General features: G+C 49.2%; 2 protein-coding genes across 2 annotated transcripts; both read left to right on the forward strand.

Annotated features, from left to right (window-relative positions):
- Positions 1-851: 851 nt before the first annotated feature.
- On the forward strand, positions 852-3652 carry rnf182 (ring finger protein 182). The gene has a single exon (XM_030363339.1). It carries the CDS (start codon positions 1415-1417, stop codon positions 2411-2413), a length of 999 nt encoding a protein of 332 aa, XP_030219199.1. The 5' UTR covers positions 852-1414; the 3' UTR covers positions 2414-3652.
- A 1222-nt stretch (positions 3653-4874) lies between these two features.
- On the forward strand, positions 4875-22055 carry ranbp9 (RAN binding protein 9). Its single transcript, XM_030363338.1, has 14 exons — positions 4875-5550; positions 7974-8085; positions 12261-12313; positions 14044-14211; positions 14629-14651; positions 16092-16276; positions 17520-17632; positions 18651-18759; positions 18970-19124; positions 19707-19857; positions 20312-20430; positions 20605-20756; positions 21453-21564; positions 21867-22055. The coding sequence occupies exons 1-14, from the start codon at positions 5319-5321 to the stop codon at positions 21995-21997; spliced, it is 1815 nt and encodes a 604-aa protein (XP_030219198.1). The 5' UTR covers positions 4875-5318; the 3' UTR covers positions 21998-22055.
- The last annotated feature ends 72 nt before the right edge of the window (positions 22056-22127 follow it).

The raw sequence follows: 22127 nt of genomic DNA on the forward strand, positions 1-22127 counted from the left end.
GTGTGTGTGTGTGTGTGTGTGTGTGTGTGTGTGTGTGTGTGTGTGTGTGTGTGTGTGTGTGTGTGTGTGTGTGTGTGTGTGTGTGTGTGGGGGGGGGCTGGGGGGAGAGAAGGTGAAGTGTTAAGGGAGGGGTTAGAGCGCTAGGAGCTATGTGGGAGAGGGGAGGGGAGTGTGTGTGTGTGTGTGTGTGTGTGTGTGTGTGTGTGTGTGTGTGTGTGTGTGTGTGTGTGCGTTTGTGTGTGTGGACACTCTAATTGGACTGAATTGGACAGAACAACAAAAGAGGAAGCTGGAAAATTCCAGGCTGGTGTGTTTTGTCAGCCCTGGTCCTGGAAACAATACCTCCTCTCTGGTGGCTCTTCTAGCTAATACATCTTTTAATCTCTAGCCGTTATCTCTCACTCACTTTCTCTCTCTCTCTCTCTCTCTCTCTCTCTCTCTCTCTCTCTCTCTCTCTCTCTCTCTCTCTCTCTCTCTCTCTCTCTCTCTCTCTCTCTCTCTCTCTCTCTCTCTCTCTCTCTCTCTCTCTCTAACTCTCTTTCTCTAACTCTTACTATTTCTCTCTCTCTCCCTCTTTCTCTATCACTCTCTCTCTCCCCCCCCTCTCTCTCTCTCTCTCTCTCTAAACATCTCTCTCTCTCTCCCTCTCTCTCTCTAAACATCTCTCTCTCTCTCTCTCTCTCTCTCTCTCTCTCTAAACATCTCTCTCTCTCTAAACATCTCTCTCTCTCTCTCTCTCTCTCTCTCTCTCTCTCTCTCTCTCTCTCTCTCTCTCTCTCTCTCTCTCTCTCTCTCTCTCTCTCTCTCTCTCTCTCTCTCTCTCTCTCTCTCTCTCTCTCGTTGGTGCGATGATAAAAGGCTTCCCCCACCTCCTATAGAGGCCCCTGTACCAGAACTCTCTCTCTCTCTCTCTCTCCGCCCCCCTCTCTCTCCACAGGGTCACTGAGTGGAGCCTCGGACGCCCCCCAAACCGCCCCTCTCTCTCTGCCTACAGGAACACTGTGGCCGCATCAACCTCCACATCCCTCCAGTTGGGCTGACATCACTTTCCCCAGGAGCAGGTAGGAGCCCCTCCTTCAGGGGCAAAGAGCAGCACCTCCTGGAACATCACCTCCTTCTCTACAGTAGGGAGGAGCAACTACTTCCAGACATCAAGTTAACCTCCTCCAGAGCACCTCCTCCAAGGAGCAGGCAGCAGCCCCACCTCCTCCTCCTTCAGGGGCACGGAGCAGCCACTCCTTCTCTACCAAGGAGGGGGGAGCTCCATCACTTTCACCTCCTCCAGAGCCCCTCCTCCAAGGAGCAGGTAGGAGCACCTCCTACCGGAGGACGTCTTGAAGGAGCACCTCGGAGTAGGAGCAGGTCCTGAAGGAGCGGGCGGGATCAGCGCCTCCTGGGGCTCCTGGATGTCAGGATGGTGCAGCTCCGGCGCGTGGCGGAGGGGAACGGAGGAGGTGGAGGAGGAGGGGGAGGAGGTGGAGGAGGAGGGGGAGGAGGAGGAGGAGGAGGAGGAGTCGTGGTGGAGGAGGAGGAGCTGGAGTGTAAGATCTGCTACTGCCCCTACAGCCTCTCGCGGCGCCGGCCCAAGCTGCTGCACTGCTGCCACCGCCTCTGCTGCCGCTGCCTGGCCCAGCTCCTCGCGCTGGGGGAGAGCCCCGCCACCACGGTGGTCTGCCCCTTCTGCCGCTACGTTACCTCCCTGCCGCCCTCCTCCGCCCACCCCCTGACCCCGCCCGCCTCCCTCCCCGACGACCACGGCCTGCTGGCCCTGCTCGGCAGGAACCTCCGCATCCAGACCCTCCAGGGCGGCTCCACGGAGCTGCTGCTCACCCCCAGAACCCTGAGCTCCCTGCTGGGCGCCGGCAACCCCTCCTTCTCCTCCTTCTTGCCCCCGGCCCCCGGCTCCTACGCCTCCATCCGGGGGTCCCCCAACTTCGTGGTCATCACTATCATGGAGCCCCCCCCGCCTCCACCAGCTCTTACTCCGCAGCCGCCGTCCGCGCTGTCGCCGCCGTCCGCGCTGTCGCCGCTGCCTCTGGGCCGCTCGCCGTACAACCTCCGTCAGCACCGCCCGCCCCCCGGCCCCCCACTGCAGGCGGCCCTGATGTACCGCTCGGCGTCCAGCCTGGACTCGGTGGCGTCGGGGGCCCGGCGGCGTGGCGGCGGCGGCGGCGGCGGCGGCGTGCGGGGCTGCGCGGCCCTGCTGTGGCGGGGCTCGGCCCGGGCGCTGGTCTGGCTGCTGGGGCTGCTGTACTTCTGCTCGCTGCCCCTGGGGGTCTACCTGCTCATCATGCAGAAGACCACGTTGGGCGTGCTTCTGGTCAGCCTGGTGCCCACCAGCATCATGGTGGTCATCATCTACGGCTTCTGCCAGTGCCTGTGCCAGGAGCTGTGGGACTGCATACCGCCTTAAGGGGGCCCCCGGGGGGTCTGAGGACGGAGGACCTCCAGCTCCTGCTCCTCCATCACCTCCACAACAACCACCAGCCTCCCCACCATCACCTTCATCACCACCTCCATCACCGCCTCCATCACCACCTCCACCACCCTTATAACCAACTCCACCACCATCTCCATCATTACCATAGGCACCTCCTATTACTCGTCGAACTTCAGACCACCATCATTACTACAACCACCACCATAATGACCATCAACTCTTCCAGCACCTCCACCATGACCACAACCCCTAGCATCTCCTCCCCCACCATATAATCAGGGCAGAGACAGGAAGTGGTTTGTGTTTCCTTGGTGCTAATCGGCTCCTGATCCTGAGAAGGAGACGTCTGACATCCAAACGCTGAAATAAGAAGTAGATGCTGCTATTGTTCTAACCATAGGAATACTAACCCTAGGTCACTTATCGTTTTCTATTCTTAATTACATGAGTATATGGAATATACATGATTTTATTTAAATAGTAATTTCCTATCCTGGTTCACAACTTCGGAAAATGACTTCTGCTTAACAATGTTTATAACAAGGAGAATTAGCGGTGGAAAATATCTGATAATTGCTTATTTATTTTTCCCGTTACATAGTGAGCAAATCTGTGCACATGTGAAATGATAAAACAAACTTTTATTTTGATTTGCTTTTCTCAAACTTTTTCTCGGATATTTCTAGATTGGTCTAGATCGACTTTTAACTTATTTTTAAGGTATAAATCGGTGTGCAATATATTGTATTAGAGTGATGAAATTTGCATTTGTCAGGCGCAATATAAAGTACTTAGAAATTTTCCAGCTGATGTTTTCTCAACTTTTACTCGGCCACCAGGGGGCGACAGAAGACTTAGCTCAACGGTGTTCATTCATCGTCCATATAATTTGTACACTATTATACAATTCTTCTACGGTTTCTGCAGTTGAACAATTGAACAGCTTGAATGCATACAGGCCTGCAGAAATCAAAAATGTTTTTATTGTGTAATGCAAATTCCACAGGCTCCATTGTAGTACGCATCATTACAATCAGAAGACAGGAAGTACAATTATATAAATACAACAATCTTGCGTGTTAAATCACTGCCGGTCTCTGTAGTTGTGTGTGACTGTTCTGTCCTGCTCCATTCAGAGAGCTCTATGCAGATGCTGCAAGCTGTGCTTATCTGGTGATTAAACAAAATGCTCATGTGCAGAACGCACTTTGACCTCGTGCTAGGTTCTTCTAGCGTGAACAGCTAGCAGCTATGCTCTGGAGCACAGTGTGATGGCAAGAGATTGCTTCTAGTTCGTACACAGCCTGTTGTATATATTTCCAAAATTCTTTATTCATTAATTCATTCACCACTTCATCTATTCATTTACTTACTTGAAATGTGGCATCAGGGACGCTTATGCAGGATGTTCAACTTCTGGCCAAAAGGTTACAGGTTTGATCCCCAATGTTGCTGCCTTACTCGTAGGCCTCCAAAAGCAAGATGCCCCCTAGCCCCTACCTTCTCCTTAATGACCTGTCTCGGTACTGTCCATGTCCAACCCCTACCTGCTCCCTTATGACAAGTATCAGAAATCACTGTAAGTCGCTTTGCATAATTAGCATATCCTAATTGACTGAGTAGGGTTAATACTAACCCTAATAATAAACAGTACACCTCCGTTGGATCCCTGATTGCGCCTAATGGAGGGTAAAGGTCAGAAGGGGAGGAGGGGTAGAAACTCCAGGACACCACTCTCTCCCTCCATCTTCTCACGGGTTGTCTGTTGGAAGCTGTGGAAACTGTTAAGTTAGGTAGCAGCTATTACAAGTAGACTGAATACAAAATGAAGGGTATGATGATGATGATGATGATGATGATGATGATGATGATGATGATGGATGTAGTGATGCGTGAAATTGCCTCTTTTATGTTTATGAATACAGAAATAAGATAAGGAGGTATGAATGTGGGTGACCTAGCAGAAGTCCATTTCCAGGCCACATCTTGCTCATCATAACGTAATACATACTATTCACAATGAATAGATCAATGATTGCTGGCTTTCTTTCTGTCATCCATAATTGTAATTGTAGTGTGTTTTGAATCAAGGTTTTATGCTTTATGCTGACTGATTGGACCCAATCAACAATTGCTATTTCAGTTTCTTATAAAAATAATTTGTTCTCAAAGTCCAACCTCAGTTATTATGGTGGCAAATTTAAAATTAGATGTGACAGCTTTCTCACAACATCTCCTTGATCCAACCGACAGCATTCCTTACATAAGTACATAAGTGGTCTTCACTGAATTCAATTTAATTGCATTTCAGATTTCTGAATAGGCTGTACATTTTGTGTATGAACTTGTCATTCCCCGAGGAGGTGACAGGGGCTTTCTCTGGACCAATCAGACGATCGGAGGAAGCTCCGACAACAAACAAAAGACCGAGGTTACCCGAGCTCCAGTACCCTGCCGAGCCATCCGGCCGACGTCGCGCTCACTTCCCTGCGAATGTGGACCAACTGATCCGTCTCAAAACGTCGACACCCGCTCTAGTTTCCCGTTAATATAGTGACCGCTACGCTGTCTGCTTCGGACGCGACCAACGAGGCGTCGTGTCAGCCGATGTCAACCGAGCAATTTGAGCCACGATCGCTTGTTTTCGCTGGGGGTTGCTAAAAGCTAGCACTACCCTGGCGAGCTAACTGGCGCTAGCCTTGAAAGCTACCTCAGTGCTAGCGGACGGCGGAGCCTGTTAGCCTAGCGTGCTAGCGTATTAGCTCTGCTCTCCCTCCTCCCTCCCCCCTCCTAAATAAAACTTGATCCTGACGGACACAAGCGGCGCTGGCTTGTTGCTGACAAGCCACGATCTATTCGTAGCCGTCGCCTGGTAGTCATGTCCGGCGGACAGCCATCAACCGCCGCGGGGGGCTGCGGGTTCCTCATGTCGGTTGTCGTTCACGGGGACTCTGCTCTCCACGAGCAGGAGAAGGAGCTCCAGCAGCGGCTCCGACGGCTCTACCCCGCCGTCAACGAGACCGAGACCCCGCTGCCTCGGTCGTGGAGCCCGAAGGACAAGTTCAGCTACATCGGCCTCTCTCAGAACAACCTCCGTGTGCACTATAAAGGTACGCCGTGGCGGACCCCCGGCTCCCCGAAGCCCCCCGGTTCCCGGAGCGGGCTAGCGCTAGCTCTGCTCCGGCGCTACGTCAGCCTGCTGCGGCTTAGCGGCGAGCTAACGCTAGCCCGTAGCGGCGAGCTAACGCTAACCCGTCAGCTTTGCAGGTTAGCATGTTAGCATGTTAGCCTGATGCAACTGTGGCTAAAAACAAAGTAGGCTAGGCTACTTGCTTGAACAACAACAAGACAAGAGGACATTTTGCAAAAAAAAAAAAAAAAAGGCCAGCTGGCGACTCTTTCCCCCCAGAGCACAGCGATCAGGACCGGGACCGGGTCGTCCTGACCCCGGTCCTCGGACACCACAACGTAGTGCAGACGCGGTCTGGTTCTTTATCTGTTTTCTCCAGATCGCCTGGTGCACACATTTGACTCCGTCGCAGGATGACATAATTATGCAACTCTGCGAGCTAGGACTGGTCTGTTTGGTTTGGCAACACTCTCAGTCGAGCTGTGTACTCCTCATGTCACTGTTGGGGTGCATTTATTTATAACATCCCGTTTTATTTGGATGACAAGGATATAAGAACGGCCCTGTGAAGGATTAGGTGTCGTAACGCCAGTCCCCAGTTGTGAGCAGGGCAGAATGGCACAATGCGATGCTATTACTCAGTGTCATATTTGACATTCAGGCTGGTCGTCGTGAGGGCGGTGGGACTACGAGACCAGCCAGGCTGATCACACGGGGTTTGGATGCGGGCCTCGGAGACCAGGCGAGGGTAAATCGAGGTGTGACGGGGCTGGGTGTGCTAGGCTTGCGTCTGGCCCTCCACACACGCACACACAATGTTCCACAATGCAGCGACGCCTCACCTGACTACTCCTTGTACAAGTCTCGGGTCACACGGAAAACCAGTGTTACTGAAATAAAATGCAGCCGTTGTTCAACTGTTTGTTGTGCCAATCACATTAGTTGGCGTTCTGCTGTCGATTCTGTTATGTAGAACAGTCATCCACTGACTATGTTCTACTGAAACCCGGACGGGTTCGGGTAGCTGGGCCCGACCGAGCCATTAAATCACTGGGACACAATAGGAGGACGCATTAGCGAGAAATCATATCCTGGTTTTATTTGCAAATCCTTTGTCGAGTTATCCAAGATGGTCCCCTACTCCTGCTCTGATGAATGGAACATTGTTTTATTAACATTGTCAGATACGATTCATTGTGATCATTTCTTGCAAGATGTATTAGATATATTGAATGGTTATTGGGAACATTGAGGACTAGTTGCTCTGACACATGTAACTACTAGACCACACTGATGTAACTATATAACTTGACCACACTATCATAATTAATATAACTAGACCACACTGTCATAACTTCTATCTATATTTATATATCTAGATTCTATATACAAACCAAATTCATACTTGGTATACCCATACCACACTGACATAAATAATAGTTATATCCAGACCAAACATCATAATACAACTAGAACATACTGTCCTAACTTATGTATAACTTGACCCCCTCCCTGTCATAACATCTATAACTAGACTGTACTATCAGAACTAAAATAACTAGACCACTGTCATAACTAGACTACCGGTTCAAAAATAATACAACTTAATATATAAAGAGAGAGATAATATAACTAAACTAATGGGTCATATCATAACAAGACCACACTGTGATAACTAATGTATAACTAGACCCCACTCTCAAAATTAATGTAACCAGATAACACTGTCATAACTTGATGTAACTAGACTACATACCTAATGGATAACTAGACTAAAACGTCACAATATAACTTGTATAATGAGATCAAATAATCATGACTAGTACAACTTGATACAACTTGACTGCACAGGCATCACTTATAACTTAATGTAATATAAGTAGTCTACATGGTCATTAATATAAGGAGACCACACAATCATAACTAATACAACTGAAGATACCTAGACTACATTGTTATTACTAATAGACCAGACTTAACCATGTCTAAAAAGAGTGGTACTATTATGACTCTTGTAACTAGACCTGGTCACATCCTAAACAGTAGGAAGTATCATGATCCCCCCTTATATAACGCTTACTTATTATTATTATTATTATTATTACAATTTGACCATGTCACTCTCTCTCTGTGGGTCAAAGTAAGACCCCCAAATATGCTAATATCATGATCTTATCTAGTTTCACTACATCATGTTAGTTGGGATCATGAGATTTGCGTCTTTGGTAAAACGGCCAAAGTCACTAATCTCATGATCACAATTTGAATAACTATCTAAATTAACTACATCTTGTCACTCTCTGACCTCCCCATGCAGGTCTAGGTAAGACCCTGAAAGAGGCTTATATCGTGATCCCAAACGATTAACCAGTTTAACTATACCTTTTCCCTCTCCCACTCCAGGTCATGGTAAGACCCCCAAAGACGCTGCCTCCGTGCGGGCCACCCATCCTATCCCAGCAGCCTGCGGGGTCTACTACTTTGAGGTCAAGATCATCAGCAAAGGGCGAGATGGGTAAGCACACAGAGAGAGAGAGTGTTAGAGGAAATGGGCGTCCACCTTGGTTCCTATTTCTCATGTTTTCCATGTTTTTTTATGGTAGTGGGTCAGTGTCATCGGTGTTTAGACTAAACCGCAGTACTCATGTCGTCTTGGAAATATCCACCAAGGGATGTCTTCCAGGTGAGACCAACATACCTGAGGGTCGTTGCTTTATCCAGCCAACACAGGATGGGACGGTTGCTAGTTTGTATCCGCCATGCCTACCGGGAGCCATTGAATGGCTCAGCACAATCTTGCGGTCATTAATGATAACATGAACACACTTCTAATGACTTGCCTTTCCCATTGGTACTGTTCATCTGACAAAATTATTAATCGTTTGACTGGGCAACTCCCAGTAGATAAGTTCAACCAGGTAATCAAGGTAAAACAATAATAGGAGTTTCTGAAAAGAAAATGTCCATACTTGCCGAGGTCAGACCATACATTCCAACCAGGCTTCACACGCCTGCGCCTGGTCCGGTCGTCGCCGTTACCACGACAACCTCCACAACCCAACAGGCTTGGTGTTGATTGACCCGTCTGCACCTTAAGCACTATGTCGCTAGACAACCAATCAATCAACAAATCAATCAACGAGGGTCAATCATCTAGGGTGTGATTGGCCAGTAGAGACATTCCCCGGGCTTCTGTAACCTTCCACAAAACCTTCTACAACCTGTGGACAACATATAGTTGAGTGGGACCTGGTTCTATATGGTTTGCTGGTCCATTGACGGGCCCTGTTCCAATATGATTTGCTGGTCCAATGACAGGCCCTGTTCCATTATGGTTTGCTTGTCCAATGATAAGGCCTTGTTTCATAACGGTTTTGCAGGACTAGGTTTGCTGGTCCACTGACAGGCCCTGTTCCAATACGGTTTATGGGACTAGGTTGGCTGGCCAATGACAGGCCCTGTTCCAATAAGGTTTACAGGACTAGGTTGGCTGGCCAATGACAACCCCTGTTCCAATACGGTTTATAGGACTAGGTTGGCTGGCCAATGACAGCCCCTGTTCCAATACGGTTTATGGGACTAGGTTGGCTGGCCAATGACAGCCCCTGTTCCAATACGGTTTATGGGACTAGGTTGGCCGGCCAATGACAGCCCCTGTTCCAATACGGTTTATAGGACTAGGTTGGCTGGTCCAATGACAGGCCTGTTCCAATAAGGTTTGACAGGACTATGTTTGTGGTCCAATGACAGCTCTGTCACATTACGGTTTAAAGGCACCCTACTTCAACACCAGTTGTGGTTGCTGATTGGTCAGTACATCCAGCAATCCATCATACATCTCTGAACACGCCCATGTGTGATGTCAGTCGAGGGTAGATTTAGAAATGTCTCAATCAGGTGATTTGCAAGGCCAATGGTCCCATCCCACTAGGGTGTTGCAGGGCCAATGGTCCCATCCCATTAGGGTGTTGCAGGGCCTGGTTGATACGCCCAATTGTGTGGCCATGTCATTAATGGGCACCATCTTCAGAATTAAGATGGAGGTGGCGTATTGCGTCTCTAATGTAGCCTTGACGATATCATTACTGTGTATTCTTCCTAATGGTCGCCGTGACCTTCCTCTGACTTACATCCTCATCGAACAGGGTAGGGGGGGGGGGCTAGTTATGGGGGGTCCCAAGAGGGTGTACATCAACCCCCTGTCCCCCCCCCCCATTATGATTCGATTAGTGGTTTGATTGGCTCTGGATTTCAGTTCTGAATAGTTGAGGGCTCTATTTTGAGGGGCCCAACACTCTCCTGCCCTGCTGGCCTCAGGGTACGTCTTTAAAGTCTGCTGGAGGTTCATTGGTCACCTGTTGATGGGGACCATGTTGACCCAACGTTCATGTTAACGATGTGTGTGTGTGTATGACTTTACCTGATCCACTACAAGAAAACGTTACACAACATGACACTTTACACTCCATGGGATGCATAACTCTAGATCAGGGGTCGGCAACCCTAGGCACGCGTGCCACCACTGGTACGGGGAGGCATAATCATTGGCACTCTTAAAAATATATATATCAAAATCTTATTTTTATATTATTATTATTAAAAAATGTCACTGCACAATGCGGCAGCACGATCATTACTACCGATTTTCTTTTTTTGCACTTTAGTCTGTTTCGGGCATCTCTTCCCAGTGCAAATATGTTTAAATTAGTTACAGAAAGCAGTGTTCTGAAATGGGATCAATTAATAGTTTTTAAACCTATGCAATGAGTAATAGAGAAGTAAATATTTAAAATATTGTTGCAAGTGGCCTGTATGCATCGCCTTGACATGGTTTTGCAAAGCTGTACATGTCTAAAAGATATTGATGTGGATGGTTCCAACATTCTCATATATTCTCGTTTTTTACATATCTCACAGTGCAAATATATTTCTGAAAATAGTGCTTTAAGATGGGTCATATGTAATTATAATATAAATGTTGCAAATATAACAACCAAAAAAACATTTAAAATGTTGATGCATGATTGTGGACTATATGGAAATAATACAATTCCACGTCTTCTGGAAATGTTTTTGGTCGCTGTGTAATTCATAATTCAGCTTCATTTTTAATATATTGTTGCTTAAGGCACACTCATTAACGAGAAAATGTCAAACTGGCACTGCATGGGGAAAAGGTTGCTGACCCCTGCCCTACATCATGGGATGCATTACCCTACATCTTAGGACGCATTACCCTACATCATGGGACGTATTGCCCTACATGTGACACATTAACCATATATGTGACAAATTACCCTACATTTGACACATTACTCTACATGAGACACATTTTTCCTACATCATGGGACACATTAACCTACATGTGGCACAATGCCCTACATCATGGGACGCATTACCCTACACCTACATCATGTGACGCATTACCCTACATCATGGGACGCATTACCCTACATCATGGGACGCATTACCCTACATCATGTGACGCATTACCCTACATCATGTGACGCATTACCCTACATCATGTGACGCATTACCCTACATCATGTGACACATTACCCTAGACGGGACACATTACCTTAATTATTGGATACATTACACATGTGACTTGCATATTAAGGAAAATCGTCAGATGATTAAAGATGCTCCATCCAGTAAAACAATGTCGTTTTGGATTTGATTGAGACTGTGGCGACCTGTCAAACGAGATCTCCTTGAGAACCGGTTTTATCCAGAGAGATTTACAAGTGAGGCCCAGAACAGTCATAGTGTGGGCGTCCCTTCGTAAACAGACCCGCATTACCAACAATAAGCATCGGACCGAGCGCACAATAGCTCCAGGAATCTGTAAGTCCATAAATAGTCCATTAATTCAACACTGGAGCTAAAAATAAACCCCAACCATAACATGGGATGTGCTGTGAACCTCGCCAGATGTTTCCACACACCCAGACACGGTCGAGTCCTGCCGTTGAGCCACTCTGTCACCCAGGGGTGCTGCGTCGCTTCAGGGTCCCCCGCTCAGCTCTCCCCGGGCTCCTCCAGTGTCTCGGGGAGCTGTGCACATGGAGGATACAGGGAAATATTATGGGATGTCATAAATCAGTGTCTGGTCCAGAGAGCCGAGGCCTGGCCTGGAGACGTGACGGAGGCATGCCTCCATCTGGTCATAACATGTTATAACATGTCCTAACATGTTATGACATGTTCAAACACCTGCTTCTAGGTCTGACTTTAGTTACGGCCAGACAGTCGTTAAGCAGACGTGTCATGAATACTGATTGGATTAATTAACTGGCTGCCATTAATACCCCATTGTCCATCACCATCTCTCGTCCTAATCAGCAGTATACCATTTAATTACTTGATATTGTATTGTGTTATCCATTGTAGAGCGAGTATAATTATCATCTTGTATCCTATATTTGGTTCCTCGCTCGTGTCGAGCGCTTAGCTAAATTCTGCCGACATATTTGGGTGTAGTAGATTTCAATGGCTGAACGACTACAGTGTTTGTCCTTAAACACGACACCCTCCTTTAAGGCGTTTGTAGCGACCGGAGCGCGCGCAGGGGGGGGGGTGCTAACGAAGAAGGCGGTGTGAGGACGTTCATAACACGGGATTCCTGATGAGGGTGCTTCGGTTTACGGTCATAACAATTGTTCCTAACAAGCTGTTTGTGTTCCACAGGTACATGGGCATCGGCCTCTCTGCACAGGGGGTCAACATGAACAGACTTCCTGGTGAGTGTGTGTTAGTGTGTGCATCCTTGTCTGTGTGCGTGTGTGTATGTGTGTGTGTCCGTCTCGTTGCATAAAAACTCCTTCCTGCCCCAGGTACAGGCATGTACTCTGTGAGAGAGGGCAGGTAGAGCAGTGATCCTGGGGTCTGTGACCACAGACTGACCCTGCAGTCCTCCATGTCCTGGTAGATGGGGCATCATGCAGAGGGTCAACCAAGCCTCCTCAGAGAGGGGGTCAGAGGGTTAACGAAGCCTCCTCAGAGAGGGGGGTCAGAGGGTTAACCAAGCCTCCTCAGAGAGGGGGGTCAGAGGGTTAACCAAGCCTCCTCAGAGAGGGGGGTCAGAGGGTTAACCAAGCCTCCTCAGAGAGGGGGGTCAGAGGGTTAACCAAGCCTCCTCAGAGAGGGGGGTCAGAGGGTTAACTAAGCCTCCTCAGAGAGGGGGGGTCAGAGGGTTAACTAAGCCTCCTCAGAGAGGGGGGGTCAGAGGGTTAACCAAGCCTCCTCAGAGAGGGGGGTCAGAGGGTTAACCAAGCCTCCTCAGAGAGGGGGGGTCAGAGGGTTAACCAAGCCTCCTCAGAGAGGGGGGTCAGAGGGTTAACCAAGCCTCCTCAGAGAGGGGGGTCAGAGGGTTAACTAAGCCTCCTCAGAGAGGGGCATCACCACCCGGATGAGAACCATTTGGATCATGGAGTCTCCTGCTCTCTGCTGTGGTTATCAGACCTCCCGGGGGGCCTCTCCCAGTCTCCTCCCCAGCTGACGGCCCCGGGTGGCGGGCTGGGCGAGACCCACTCACCCCCCCCACCCCAGCCTCTCCCCCACCCCAGCCTCTCAGTGCACTGATAACAGCCGGCTCAGAGCCAGATCACCGCACCACAGCGCCGGAGAGATCCCCTGTGCTGCTCTCAGCCGACTTGGGCCCCACACCACACTGATAAAGACTCCCGGAGGTCCTGAGTCACGTCTCCATGGGTGGAGCCTTTGGATACGAGCCTATATCAATGATGGCATGTGTTAATGTGTCCATCAGAATAAGAACGATACGATAACACTTTGTTGTCAGACAAGCCTGGAAGGTTTCTGGTGTCACAGCACCTCACTCACTCAGAAGCCAAACCTTAAGGGAAAACGGATACATTTAACTTGACGATACAAACACAGAAGGCCATATTCAAGTTCTATCGAAGTACATTTGATCTGGGATCACGCTGAATGTTTGGATAGACTGTTGCTCACAAGAGTACTTCAGTCCAACCCTTTCAGCAGTGGATCTCCTTATCTGGGGTTTGCCGGAAGCTGTCCAGGACGTGGTTGTGGCCGGAGACGATGCTGAGGCCATCACTAATGTTTTTCTGGTAGGCTGATTCAGAGACTCGCAGGAGGATGGCCTACAATCCTTCAGCAGATTAGTGGAGCAGTTTGGATTTTAGAATATTGGACACACACACATGGACCATGTAGCACTACAGTACTGTAGAAATGTAATGTTTTGTCCTTGTCATACAATTTAATTATGGTCATATTACAACGAAAACCCCCACGTCGCCCAAAATAAATGGATCTCAAGGAAATGGATCAAATAACTGTTCTGTCATTCAAATGGGTCCGTAGTAGGATCCAACAGCAGACTGCTTGTTCGTCGGCTCCTTGTAACGAAGGCGTCCCTGAAACCAGCTCATTACTCTTCATCAGCAGGTATCATGGGTCCTAACCTCCTCCTCCTCCACCTCAGGTTGGGACAAGCACTCGTACGGTTACCACGGCGACGACGGCCACTCCTTCTGCTCCTCCGGTACCGGCCAGCCCTACGGCCCCACCTTCACCACAGGCGACGTGATTGGCTGCTGCGTCAACCTCATCAACAACACCTGCTTCTACACCAAGAACGGCCACAGCCTAGGTACACAGCGCCACCCCCGGGCTCCAGCTGGGTGCTCAAACCCCATCGGCTGCCATCAGAAATAAATTGGTTTATTTTTACACAATCTAACCAGAGGGTCGCAATCGAAACACCGGGCCACGTGGCCACATGTTTGCATATTATTTATTTATGACTGAGATATCTACGCATTTGTGTGAGTGTTTGAGACGTACATTTGTTGTTTTTATAGTTCTGCACTTTAGTTTGTGTGAATTGTTACTGACTGGAGATTAGTAAGATTCGTATTTATTTTTCTTTCACAATTCAATGGTTCAATAAAGATACCATTCATTCTAGTTGATCACAGAACATATGGGGGTTCTCTCAGGTTCCAGAGCAGCAAAGTGAGGGCAGAGTGTGGTTGGATGCTAACGTTTTGTCTCTTTTGGTCTCCAGGTATTGCCTTCACAGACTTGCCGGTAAGTTTCCTCGTCCTACAAAACATGTTGTATACTGTCTATTTCAAAATGTTTGTACTGTTAATCTGAACTTCCAAGTGGTTGAAAACACAACAACCACAGGTAACCACGATCTGTGAGTGTTGCATTTAGCCGTTGATCTTGCCTTGGTTTGAGATGTACACACGACCGGCCTCTTCAAAATGGTGCCTCCCCATGCAGTTGGACCGTTTCATCCTTGTTCAAAATATCAAGTACATCCGTTGCGCCATGAAAGGACACGCACGCACATAAACACGCACAAACGCACCAGACGCAGGTCATGCATGGATTAATTGTCAAAATCGCAACGGCCTTCGCCTCCTCTCGTAGGGAGGAGAAGCGTGAGGGGAGAATTAAATGCTGACGAGAGAGGGAGATGCACGAGGGAGGGGGGGGGAGGGAGGCCCAGATGAAAGGGAGCGAGAGGCTTCAATGATAAGGACTGGAAGGGAGTCACTGAGGCTGAACATCAAATCGATTGAGCAGCCAAACGGGCTTGGCAGTCACCCAGCGATTCATGGTCCGACGGTGTTGACATGCACGCATATTCGCACGCATGCCCATGCACGCACACACACACACACACACACGCCTACACATGCACACACATACACCTCTCTTCAGCTGATCAGCCCTCCATGCTGGTTGAACACCAGTGCCTGGTGGGTTCGTCTCTTCTTCCTCAAATCTAGTTCTGTAGGCTTTGTCCCGCTGTGCATGATGTCATCAGACTAGCGCTAATCTCTTTAGCACAAAGGACAACATCACTCAACTCACCCGCACAGCCAATCACAGCAGAGCTAGCGGGCTGTTGGTGCGGGGCGGGGCTTAGCTGAAGCCCTTAGCAGCTGCGTTTCTGACCAGATTCATGTCATTTGATTGAGGTATCACTTGTTTAATTGATTGGAAAACATACCAGCTTTTTAGATGGACTACTTAAGATAATAAACTAAAGAGGGACACACGACATTTAAAGACGATGCATGATAAAGGAGACCACACCCGAGGGGTATCGCCGCTGAGTGGAAGGTCACGTTCTGAGCAGCTACGTTCTGCAGTAGTGTGGTCCCTAGCCGAGAACATGTGATGTCGTCAGGGAGATGGACTGGAGGAATGATGTCATCAGGATCCAACTGACATTTGACATTCAGGATCCAAATGTCACTGAGGATCCAACTGTCATTTAGCCTCCAACTGTCACTGAGGATCCAACTGTCATTTAGCCTCCAACTGTCACTCAAGATCCAAATGTCGTTCAGGATCTAACAAAGCAGTTATGACCCGTTTAACCTTCAATGTGATTACTTCTTGAGTAAGCTCAGTTCTAGAATGTGGCCATGCACCCCCTCTCTCTTGTATCAGGACAGTACCTGGGGGGGGGGGGGTTACAATCCTAACCCCGTGCTGTTTGTCCCTCAGCCCAACCTGTACCCCACGGTGGGGCTCCAGACCCCTGGCGAGGTGGTGGACGCCAACTTCGGCCAGCACCCCTTCGTCTTCGACATCGAGGACTACATGAGGGAGTGGCGGACCAAGATCCAGGCTCAGATCGACCGCTTCCCCATCGGGGAGCGCGAGGGAGAGTGGCAGGCCATGATCCAGAAGTAAGTCCGGCACTATGGTTACGGGAGGAGAAGTTCAAGGGGTTCTGAGTCGTGGCGCGCGAACCAAAGGCCATGATCCAGAAGTAAGGCTCCAGCAAGGCCGTTCCAGGACTCAGCCCTGTGGTTCCAGCACAATGACTCAGAGCTCTTGAACTGCTCTCACGATGAGTAATTCAAGGATTTCTGGGTCCTGGGGCTAATACCGTGATGCAGTGATGATCCAGTGGTCATTTAGTTTCAGCACCAGGACTAAGAACTCTTTATATGCTCCAAAGATGAGACCTACAGGAATCGGATGTGGTCAAGGCATATTCATTTGATCTCAAACAATCACTATAGACGGGACACTGCAATAGGCAAAAGGAAGCAAACTAAATGGTACTATAAACCAATTAAAATAATTGGAGGAAAGGGAACTAGGTACAACCATGAAAAGACATAGTCATAAAATACACTGAATGCATTACATCGAGGGGTAAACCAAATGTGATCACGTGTCGTGTATTATTTTGCATGTTAAGAAGAACACTGAATAACGATAGAGACTGAATCCTGGCTAACCACACGCATAAGGAACATCTGGGAGTTCTAGGGAGTCAGGATAAAGCAGTTTATCTAGATCCTCATGAATCATTTAGCACTTTGCATACACACAAGCACGAACACAAACGCACACCCCTTCCTAGTCATTTTGTTATTGAACCTACTGCAAAATGCAAATTGGGATTGTCGGTCTCGGGTGTGTATCATTTAGAGGTTTGTGATGTAGGATTTGAGATCAGGGATGCATCCTGTAATGCAGACCTGCAAAGCCTTCCTGTGAATCAGGACGATACGGATCAAATAAATGAACTGCAATTACGCAGCGCTTTTCTAACCAGCGGCCACTCAAAGCGCTTTACAATACTGTCTAACATTCACCCATTCACACACCGACGGCGGAGTCAGCCATCCAAGGCGACATCCAGCTTAGCGGGAGCGGTCAGGGTGAGGTGTCTTGCTCAGGGACACCTCGACACTCGGTTAGGAGCGGCCAGTGATCAAACTAGCAACCTTCCGGTTACCAGCCAAGCCGCTCTATCCCCTGAGCCACATGCCGCCCCTAGCTACCACCTAACCAGGGGTTAGTGGTGGTGTTCTACTACTCTGGTTGGTTTGTAGTTTGGGTGCTGGAGATCCACACCTCAGTGGTTTACCGTGTGTCTGTGAAGCTCCACCTCTCAGCCTTGCGTTGTCTCCCAAGGATGGTGGCGTCTTACCTGGTCCACCACAGCTACTGTGCCACGGCGGAAGCCTTTGCCAAATCCACAGACCAGGCGGTGCACGAGGAACTGGCCTCCATAAAGAACAGACAGAGTGAGTACCCAGCGTCACGCACTGGATGTGGATGTAAAGCTGGATCAGACTGCTTGTTTGAACCCAGATGGTTTGCATAAGCCTAACCACTACATTGGAATTTTTTCATTTTTATTGCTGCTTAAACCTTGATGTTTGTGTGATTTAGATGCAATATCATTTTTGTGATGCATTCAGACGATTTACTGTAAATCCAGACTAGTTTACCTGATGTGAATCAAGAATAGTTTACCCTGTGTGAATCCAGACTAGCTAACGTAGTGTTCTGTGTGGATCTAGACTAGCTAACGTAGTGTTCTGTGTGAATCCAGACTAGCTAAGGCAGTGTTCTGTGTGAATCCAGACTAGCTAACGTAGCGTTCTGTGTGGATCTAGACTAGCTAACGTAGTGTTCTGTGAGGATCTAGACTAGCTAACGTAGTGTTTCGTGTGGATCTAGACTAGCTAACGTAGTGTTCTGTGTGGATCTAGACTAGCTAATGTAGTGTTCTGTGTGGATCTAGACTAGCTAACGTAGTGTTCTGTGTGGATCTAGACTAGCTAACCTAGTGTTCTGTGTGGATCTAGACTAGCTAACGCAGTGTTCTGTGTGGATCTAGACTAGCTAACGTAGTGTTCTGTGTGGATCTAGACTAGCTAACGTAGTGTTCTGTGTGGATCTAGACTAGCTAATGTAGCGTTCTGTTTGGATCTAGACTAGCTAATGTAGCGTTCTGTGTGGGTCTAGACTAGCTAACGTAGTGTTCTGTGTGGATCTAGACTAGCTAATGTAGCATTCTGTTTGGATCTAGACTAGCTAATGTAGCGTTCTGTGTGGGTCTAGACTAGCTAACGTAGTGTTCTGTGAGGATCTAGACTAGCTAATGTAGCGTTCTGTGTGGGTCTAGACTAGCTAACGTAGTGGTCTGTGTGGATCTAGACTAGCTAACGTGGCGCTCTGTGTGAATTCACCCTAGCTAACGTAGCACTGCTATCCTTCTATTGCTTCATCGTGTGTGTGTGTGTGTGTGTGTGTTAGAGATCCAGAAGCTGGTGTTGTCTGGCCGGATGGGCGAGGCCATCGAGACGACCACGCAGCTGTACCCCAACCTGCTGGAGAGGAACCCCGACCTGCTCTTCATGCTGAAGTAGGGCCCTACGTCTCTTTAATGTTAACTTCCTCATTTAGTTATTAACGAGACCTATCTCGAGACAACCACTGACGTTATTAGAGAAGGTTCCGCTAAAATGCTTTTTGGTTATTTCGTTTGTTTCTTTGGTGTATTTAGTTTATCAGACATTGTAGACCTATTCTGTTCTCTGATTGGCCGTCTCTCCCTCTGCCCCGCCCCCCGAAGGGTGAGACAGTTCATTGAGATGGTGAACGGGACGGACAGTGAGGTGCGCTGTCTGGGCGGCCGCAGCCCCAAGTCCCAGGACAGCTACCCCGGCTCCCCCCGGCCCTTCAGCAGCCCCAGCCACAAGGCCGGCAGCTCCACACCATACCTCACAGGTACGGCCAATCAGAGCAGCCCTGCCTCACAGGTACGGCCAATCGGAGCAGCCCTGCCTCACAGGTACGGCCAATCAGAGCAGCCCTGCCTCACAGGTACGGCCAATCAGAGCAGCCCTGCCTCACAGGTACGGCCAATCAGAGCAGCCCTGCCCCACAGGTACGGCCAATCAGAGCAGCCCTACCATCCCAGCCTCTCTGGGACAGCCAATTGGAGCAGCCCTGCCTCAGGTACCGCCAATCAGAGCAGCCCTACCTCACATGTACAGCCAATCAGATCATGTTTCCCTACAGTACATTTAGTTTGATCGTCTTTTTACACAAATTCAGTGTGACCAGTTGCTCCAGTATGATCGATCACATCCTAACCGTAGTCTAGAATGACCCATCATTCACTGCTACCACTGGCTTCTACTGGCCTGATATAGCACTCTATCAACACCTTGATGTCTGATCTATTTCAAGACCTTTCAATGACGAATCGATCTAAACTGTTAGGCCGACAGTGTCTGCAATAGGACGGTGTCGACCAGGTGAACTGTCCCCTCCCAGGTGTGTGATCGCTCTCTTCTGCCCCCTCAGGGTTCGACAGCAGCTGCTGTAACGGTGTGACGACCAGCAAGAGCCACAGCTCCTCCCCTCACGCCCACAAGCCCTGCCCCCCTGCCACTAGCCCCGCCCTCCCAGTGTCCGACGTCAGCCTCAACGGGACCAGGACTCAGCCAATCAGCAGGTATGGCACTACCCCTCAACCTCGTGGACGCGTCCAGGCATGTTGCCACGCCAACGGCTACATGAGAATGTTAATTTGGCTAACGAAAGTGGCCTGTGGTGTTTGAGCTTTAGCTAGTTACATGGCCGATCTTAAAGCTGTGTTTTAGGCCAAAAAAGTAAGGAGACAATTGTATTACAATTACATAAAGAGAAAGCTTGCATGCTTAGCCTCTTAGTTAGCCTCCCTTTTAACCATTTGTTAGCCCTTATACTAGCCAGTCTGTTCCTGTTACTCTTCGCCTGTTCTTTAGTCTGATAGTATATGTTTCAGCCTGTCACCTGTTGGGCTGCTAGCCAGTCAGTTGACCAGTTAGCCCTTCTGCTAGCCAGTGCGCTGACTGGCTAGCCAGTCAGCTAACCAGTTTGTCAGCCCGTGGGTCCGTCAGTGTACTGACCGGTCCTTCCTCCTCCAGCGACGTGGACATGGAGGTGGACCACTTCACCAACGGCGTGTCAGACTCCTTCTCCAACGGCTTCCTGAACGGAAGCACCAAGCACGCCGCGGAGACCCCCGACTGCGACGCCGACATGGGTCAGTACCACCCTTCATTCATAAAACCAGACGCTGTAGTATCCTCCAGCACGTCTTACTGTTATGTGCTGATGTGTGCGGAACACATTGAATGATTTGTCCCCCTCCCCCGTGAGAGGCCCTTTGGGTACATTCCTCTGTCTGACCCTGAGATCTGATTGGCTGGGGTCCCAGAGGTGGAGTCGGGCCAGTCCAAACGGCAGCTGTGTGGGGGGAGCCAGGCGGCCATCGAGAGGATGATCCACTTCGGCCGGGAGCTCCAGAGCATGAGCGAACACCTCCGCCGGGAGTGCGGCAAGAACTCAGCCAATAAGAAGATGCTCAAGGTAACCTTTGACCCCTGACTGACGACTAGCCCTGCCTGCTAGGCAGACGGGGCTAGAGCTATTATACCTTTCGAATAATAGCTCTACACTTAAACCATGATATAACGCAGCCGTTTGGTTCCACAAATCGACGACCACTTTATTCCCAGAAGCGGGTTAAATTGAGATTTTCACTGTCTGTCTTTAGAATAGTTAAAGAAAGGAAGTAGTTGACATAATCTTCTTCTGTGGTGGACGGTGTGTCAGTGACCACTGCAATGACTGCCTCAGCGATCCACTGTGTGGCGTCGGCTTTAGCCGATATATCCTTCGCTTGCAGATTTTAAAGGGAATTTTGTATGTCTCTTTCCGCATACAGGAAAACTTGGTTGCAACAGCGCTGAGTTGTATCTGGATTTGCGATATGTCAAAGCATGTGATAACGGGTTTAAGTATACATCCCAAAAAGCATTAGTAGGTTTGCTGCCCTCTAGTGGTTAACATCAGAAAGTTCTTCGCATGTTGACCAAAACATAAGGGGTGTTTCGATCCATTGTGTTTGTGTGATCTTGGAGCAAAATGATTGGACTTTTTTTTAACTTTTCGCAAATCAACCCATTCACAAACAGATTGTGAAGCCATGGTCATAAATACTTACATGGCTCCATCGGTCTCTCTCTCCCTTCTTCTCTCCCCTCTCTCGCTCTCGCTCTGCAGGATGCCTTCAGCCTGCTGGCCTACTCAGACCCCTGGACCAGCCCCGTAGGATACCAGCTGGACTCCATCCAGAGAGAACCTGTCTGCTCCACGCTCAACAGTGCAATACTAGGTAGGCCTACTTGGCAGTGTGTATTATAATACTAGGTAGGCCTACAGTGCAGTGTGACTTAATACTGCACGCTACCTACAAGTCACACTACAGCGCAGTATGACTTGGCCTAGGTAGATCTCCACCACACCTTGTCCTATAATAGGCAGGGCTAGGGTAAGCGCCCCATTACATTGACCCGCTATCGCCCCAAGCATTACGGTGCCGGCCGTTTCCTGGATAAGGGCTGCAGCATTCACTGGACCATTCCCGTGATTTGACACGTCTAATCCTGTCTCTCCCTCTCTCCCTCCCTCCACCAGAGACCCATAACCTCCCCAAGCAGCCCCCGCTGGCCCAGGCTGTGGGCCAGGCGGCCCAGTGTCTGTCCATCATGGCGCGCTCCGGCAGCGGCTCCTGCGCCTTCGCCACCGTGGACCACTACCTGCACTAACCCCGCCCCAAACACACACACACACACATACACAGACAGACATAGAGACGGACACACAGACAAAAACAGACAGATGCAGACAGACAGGCAGATACTGACTGACAGACGCACACACTGATAGACAGACGCA

The sequence above is a fragment of the Gadus morhua genome, chromosome 8 (genome assembly GCF_902167405.1).
Source record: "Gadus morhua chromosome 8, gadMor3.0, whole genome shotgun sequence".
Taxonomy (NCBI): domain Eukaryota; kingdom Metazoa; phylum Chordata; class Actinopteri; order Gadiformes; family Gadidae; genus Gadus; species Gadus morhua.